The sequence below is a fragment of the Manacus candei genome, unplaced genomic scaffold, assembly GCF_025592945.1.
Source record: "Manacus candei isolate 608988 ecotype Guabito, Panama unplaced genomic scaffold, ASM2559294v1 h1tg000037l, whole genome shotgun sequence".
NCBI lineage: Eukaryota > Metazoa > Chordata > Aves > Passeriformes > Pipridae > Manacus > Manacus candei.
The window spans coordinates 1822654-1828814 of record NW_026138085.1 but is presented as its reverse complement, the minus strand read 5'-3'; the positions used below and the strand labels follow the sequence as shown (position 1 = coordinate 1828814).

The 6161-nt window shown below is 51.7% G+C and overlaps 1 protein-coding gene across 1 annotated transcript in view; it reads right to left on the bottom strand.

Moving 5' to 3' along the window:
• Positions 1-1974: 1974 nt before the first annotated feature.
• HDAC3 (histone deacetylase 3) overlaps positions 1975-6161 on the bottom strand; it is a 14365-nt gene continuing 10178 nt past the window's right edge. Inside the window, exons 10-15 of the mRNA XM_051793814.1 lie at positions 6000-6064; positions 5172-5261; positions 4997-5055; positions 4306-4385; positions 3797-3954; positions 1975-3129 (exon numbers count right to left, since the gene is read on the bottom strand). Of these exons, the coding sequence (XP_051649774.1) occupies positions 3060-3129; positions 3797-3954; positions 4306-4385; positions 4997-5055; positions 5172-5261; positions 6000-6064 (522 nt within the window). The 3' untranslated portion in view covers positions 1975-3059. The remainder of the gene's footprint in view (positions 3130-3796; positions 3955-4305; positions 4386-4996; positions 5056-5171; positions 5262-5999; positions 6065-6161) is intronic.

Genomic DNA, 6161 nt, shown 5'->3' with positions numbered 1-6161 from the left:
CCATGGATTCTGGAGAACTGCAGGTCCCTCAGTGCTCTGTCCTGTCCTCTCTGCTTGCTGAGGCTAAGAGGGAATCAATCACCCACTTCTACCAACCTTGTCTTTTCTGTAGAGTACAGAAAGCAGGGCCCTGACAGCCCTCAGCCAGGGTGATGTGAGGGGAGACACGAGGATGAGCTTTGCTGGGCTGACAGATCAAGGTGCGAGGTGGCCCTTGAAAGGTAGGTCCTACCTTAGTCCCGTGTGTTGTTCAGCTGGCTGAGAACTTTCTTTGGAGACAATCCCTGTGGAAGCAGTCGAGGTGCACAGGAGGGCAGGAGAACATTCCTCATTCCAGAACAACCAAGGAGTGGAAAAAGTGGTGGGAAGCAGTTGCTGCAGGTGGCTGGACATTCACTGAAGTGCTTGGAGTGAAGCTGCAGGCAGGGAACAGGAGCATGAAGCCTTTTCTCTCAGTGCCTTCAAGGTCTCCTCTCAGCCTCTCCCCTGGAGCATTAACTGCAGTCTTTGCCAGCCCACCCCGTGTTTTAGGGGGCAGCCAAGCAGTTTGGTGCCAGTGATGTGCAGTTTCAGGTGTGCCACCTTACCTGGGGTATCAAGGAGTGTGAGGGTGTCAGGTTCACCCTGCTCTCACCCTGGAGCCCATCACAGGGTGATGTCAGGGATAGATGTGGCTCCAGCAGCCCTGAAACACTGGAGAACAAGATCTCTGCAGACCAAACTTCTGTCCCAGCCATTTCCAAAAGCAGGGAAAACAAATCCACCTTTAAAAACCCAGGTGAGATGATGCTCCAGACCCCAGCCCTGTTTCAAAACACAGGAGACAATGGAACTCTGAAAAGACAAAGCCTGGGCAGTGCTGGGGGAAGAGGTGGCTGGGGGGTCTGCAAGGTGAAGTCGTGTCCATCTTCATGGCTAAGAGAATTACAGGGGGAAATTCCCTTTTTATTCCAGACACAAGGTGGGAGCCTGGATTCCTGCTGTGAATCAGTTTTGCCATAAAGGGTGGTGACAGCAGCAGAGGGAACACCCCAGCTCTGTGACACCAGGGGAGATGGCAAGCTAGGAAGAAACCAATTTATATTCTATTGTTTTCTATTATTCTCCAAGTCTGGCCAGTGAGTGGAGCAGCACTTTGTGTCTCCTGAGCTGCCAAAAACATTTTCTCAGGTGCAGAACACTGGGAACAAATACAGCTGATCAAACAGGGGTCAGAATAAGGTCTGTGGAGCCCAGTGGCCAAATAAATGCAGGAATGGCACAAGCCCAGGGTCAGCACACAGCAAGGCTTCTCCAGAGTACTCACCCACAATCTGTGCCCAGAAGTGTCTTTGTATTTACAGCCTCGAGTCTTCTTTCCCCTGAGACCCTTTTTGGAACCATATCCCCAGTACCTCGTGGCAAAACCTTCTGTGGCTCAATTTGGTGTGTGCAAAACCACTTCTTCTGAGCTGGCCCTTGGTAGTTAAATCATATGGAATCATGGAATCACAGAATGGTTTGGGCTGGAAAGGAACTTAAGGATCACCTCATTCCAACCCCCTGCCATGGGCAGGGACACCTCCCACTATCCCAGGTTGTAGTTACATGAACCACAAACCAGCCACCACCAAGGGATTTGGGACAGTGAGAGTGCAAAAAGAGCAGGCTGTTATGGGCACTGCAACACAAAGAAAGCATGATATTTAAAATAACAGCAGGAAAGATTTCCTGCTTCAGCTCTGCAGCTTCCTGCAAAGCTTTTACTGGATTCAGAGGCATAACCAGGAGTGTCCACTACACTTGGCCTCTTGTAAGGGAGCTCAGGGTGCTCTCCTCATGTGCAGTGAAGCTGAAAACTCACCAGCATTTACTCTGAGGAGAATTCCCTCCATTCATTCAGACAGTGGATGACACTACCCTGCCAGGGGTGTGCTTGATCCTTGGGAAAACAGGAGCCAGAAAGGTGTGAGGATTAAACAGACAAACAACAGGTCAGGTAAGAAAAATACTGCCTCTTATTTAATGTTTAAAGACATCAGTAAACAAACAGAACCGTACAGACAGAGGCTAAACCCTCCCAGCTCCCCAAACAGCACTTCCAAACCACCACAGGTACCAGGTGACAGCTCGGGAGAGGGAGCAGCAAAGTCTGGGATTTGAGGGATGGCTGAGCCAAATCTCTGCTGTGTGAGGGCAAAAAGACACAGGACTTGGAGGAAGCAGCTTCCCTCACCCATGTCTGCTGGGTGCAGTCAAGAGGGAATGGTTTCCCCTCGGAGCAAGCAGCCCAAATCTCTTGCTAATACACAGAAGGGCCATGTGTGAACGTGGAAAAGACAGCAGGGAGCTGTGTTAGAGGTGTAAGACACACCATGTACTGACCTTGTTCCACAGGGATTTTAGCCTCTTGGACAATAAACACACCAGGGAAGTTGGGTCTCCCAACTCAGCAGAGTGTTGCAGAACTCGTTTGTGAATGCAAATCTGGGTGTGGGGGGAAGGAACAAGCCTACGCTCTGCAAACATCCTTCCATCCCTTGCTCCCTGCTCCAGGGACACTCCCCACCCTGACCCCACAACTGGCCTGGTCTCCAATAGTTTTCCTCGAGCTGTGGAGCATCAGAGGGTTGGAAGGGCCATCAGGAAGCAACTCAGTGCAGGCTGCAGAGCACAGTCGAGTGGTACCTGAGTGGAGGGCTGGGGAGAGCAGGAGGGATCCGGTGGTGCCGGAACAGAGGCAGAGATGGCAGGCACAGCTGCTCCAGCTCCTGGCTGGCAGGAGCCTGCAGGGGAGTCACAGAGCACAGGTAAGTCTCTGAAGGCAGTGCCAAGGCTGCCAGCCAGCACACAGCACAGATCCCTTTTCCCAGAGCAGTGACAGCTGGAACCGTGACACGTGGTGGAAACTCAGGAACACGTTTCACTGTTCTCTGCCTCTCCGGGTGGCAGAATCCTGCAGTGGTGCTGTTCCTGCTGCCACCATGTGCAGTCTAAGATGAAGGGAGGGCTCCTACACAGCCCAGTTAAGTGCTCCAAGCATCCCTGTCCAACGTGGGATGCCCAGCAGTCCAGAGCCCTCAGATCTCCACGTCGCTCTCTTTGTCGTTGTCGTGGTCACCGTCGTAAAACTCGTTGGCAGCCTCGGGCCTGGGCAAAGAGAAACCCCTGTCAGGGAGGAGAGGGAGCCCTGGCACCCCTGGGGCCCAAGGTCAGAGGATGCCCTGCACCCAATCACCCTGTGGAATGTCATATAAGGACACCACATGTTCCTAGAGAAGCTCTCTAAGTGAAACTTGAGACCTAGAGGTGTCTGCCGAACTGTTTGCACATGACAGATTTCTAGACACTTTTTGCTGCTAGTTTTGTGTAATATTTATTGAACATTTTTGACAAATAATTTATTGTTGTAAGCCTAAAAGTGCTTCTTTGAAAGTTTAAAGAAACTTGACCAAAAGACAGTACAAAACCACTGGCACTCGAATGTTGAATGTCACTGTGTGAAATTATATTTTCCGGGGTACTGAGAGCTTTTAATGTTTAAGTCATATTAAAGCCTTCAGTCAAACTAAGCAGACCTGGCATTGGCAGTATAGCCATAACTTTCTGATAGGAAAACAAAAGTTGGCAATTTAAAATTAAACATACCAAGATTTTCATACACTTAAGATGATCTCTAAAGTCCCTTCCAAACCAAACCATTCTAGCATTCTATGACTTGTTAGCTGTTCTAGGAAACACAGTCTCCAGTCTATCACCCACCCATCCCAGCAGGGACAGAAAGGGAAGCCCATTTCTCCAGAACAAGCTCTGGTACCTGCTGTAGTTCTCCTCAGAGCCTCTCTCCTCAGGATCGGGCTCATCCGTGCGATCATAGCTGAGCAGGTCCGAGGGCACGTCGTGGATCTGCACACTGGGAGCGTGGTTCAGCATCTTCAGGTTCTCAAATATGGTCTGCCTGATCTGATCCAAGTACTGCATGGAAAAAACAGACAGGGATCACCCCAGTGGGGCTGTCAGTCAGCATTGTTACCTGCCTGCACCACCTAAGTGGGGAAAAATTTGTGCGAAAAGCCATTTATCAGAGCAGAGGAGGTGGGAGAGTTACTTCAATCATTGATACTCAAGCACACAGGAAACAGTGAGACAATCCAGCAAGGGTCTCAAATGCTTTGGGATTTCCTGACATCCCAGAAAGGGATGGTTCTTGGGTTTTGTCCGTTTTCTGCCCTTACCTGGGCTCTACCTGGTTTCACAGGACAGAGCATCAACCCCAGGGTTCTGGAGGTTCATAGCTGAGATTGCAACACAATTTTAAGCACTCACCTGCCTGGAGTTCTGGTTTTCAATCCTTGTGCTGACATCAGGGTGAAGGGTGAAGTCTGGAGCGAAGTATTCAAAGTACTCTGTGGTGGGAGGAGGCAGAGTTAGAGCCCAGAGGGACAGGAGCTCTGCAGGGAGCACAGCTCAGCCTCCCCCTGCCCACCAGAGACAGGGCCTGAACAGCACAGACAGGTGCTGCAAGGGACTGCAAAGCCAAACAGAGCAAACAACAGCAACACTGGGCTCACTGAGTAGGAAATGATCCAAGTTAAATGATCCAGGATGTGTCTGCCCAGCAAAGTCTACAGTGGGTGGTAGATCCCAGAATGGTTTGAGTTGGAAGGGGCCTTAAAGCTCATTCCACACCCCTGCCATGGGCAGGGACACCTTCCACTAGCCCAGGTTGCTCCAAGCCCCATCCAGCCTGGCCTTGGACACTTCCAGAGATGGGGTAGCCACAGCTTCTCTGGGCAACCTGTGCCAGGGCCTCCCCACCCTCACAGGGAAAGATTTCTTCCCAATATCCCATCTAACCCTGCCCTCTGGCAGTGGGAAGCCATTCCACGCTTCCAGGGATCACTAAGGCCATCTCCAAGATCAGAAGGTGCTGTCACTTTGGACCTGGTCAATGCAGAATAGAATATAACAAATTCTTTAGCTCAGCTAACGAGGTAAAAAGGGAACTCCAACTTACCACTGTATGGCAGCTCTTCACTAATCGCTTCATCTACGAGCAGTGACGTTTCATAAGTCCTGGAAACGTGGAAAAAGGTGATCTTAGTCCAGAGGAAGGGACATGGTAAATGCAGGGACACATCCCACAGCAGCTGCTCTCCCAGTGCTCTTCACCAAGCAGAGAAGAGACTCACCAGCACCGTGCCACGTTCCGGACTGTGTAACCACCTCCTCCCAGGACCAGCAAGGGGATGTTGAAGCTCTTCACGTACTCCACACACTCCCTACAACCCCCAAAACCCAGAATGTCAGAGCTGGGAACTGCAGCACAGATTCCTGGGGCAGAAATGCCCCCGTGCAATCAAACACCACCACGGCTGGTGAGACCCACCCGAGCTCAGGGCTTCCACCCAGGGGGCCTGAACCACAGAATCATCATCACAATGGTTTGGCTGGGAAGGGACCTTAAAGCCCATCTCATTGCACCCCCCTGCCATGGGCAGGGACACCTTCCACTAGCCCAGGTTGCTCCAAGTATCAGCCAACCTGGCCTTGGACACTTCCAGGGATCCAGGGGCAGCCACAGCTTCTCTGGGCAACCTGTGCCAGGGCCTCACCACCCTCCCAGGGAAGAATATCTTCCCAATATCCCATCTAACCCTGCCTTCTGGCAGTGGGAAGCCATTCCCCCTTGTCCTGTCCCTCCACGTCACTCTCCATCTCTCTTGGAGCCCCTTTAGGCCCTGGAAGGGGCTCTCAGGTCTCCCTGGAGCCTTCTCTTCTCCAGGTGAACCCCTCCAGCTCTCCCAGCCTGGCTCCAGAGCAGAGGGCTCTGGCCCTTGGAGCATCTCCATGTGCTGCCCTGAACCATTTGTACAAAGTCTCATTCTCAGACCTACTCCTGTCACACAAACATTAAACCCTCCCAAAAAATCTGCTGGAAGGCCAAAGCCCAAACCTCACAGCAGAGACTCACTAGAGTCCTTCAGATGGTCTTTCTCTGCCCAGCCCCCTGCACTTACCCATGGCCTCTGATACTGAGGTTAAAACAGCCCAAACGGTCACAACCCAGAGAATCAGCACCACACTGGGGAACAGAAAAACAAGAGAATTTTGGCACTGCTTTCCAGATACACACCAAGCCTGCTACCCCAGGAACAGCAGGGAACACTGGGATAGCCCTC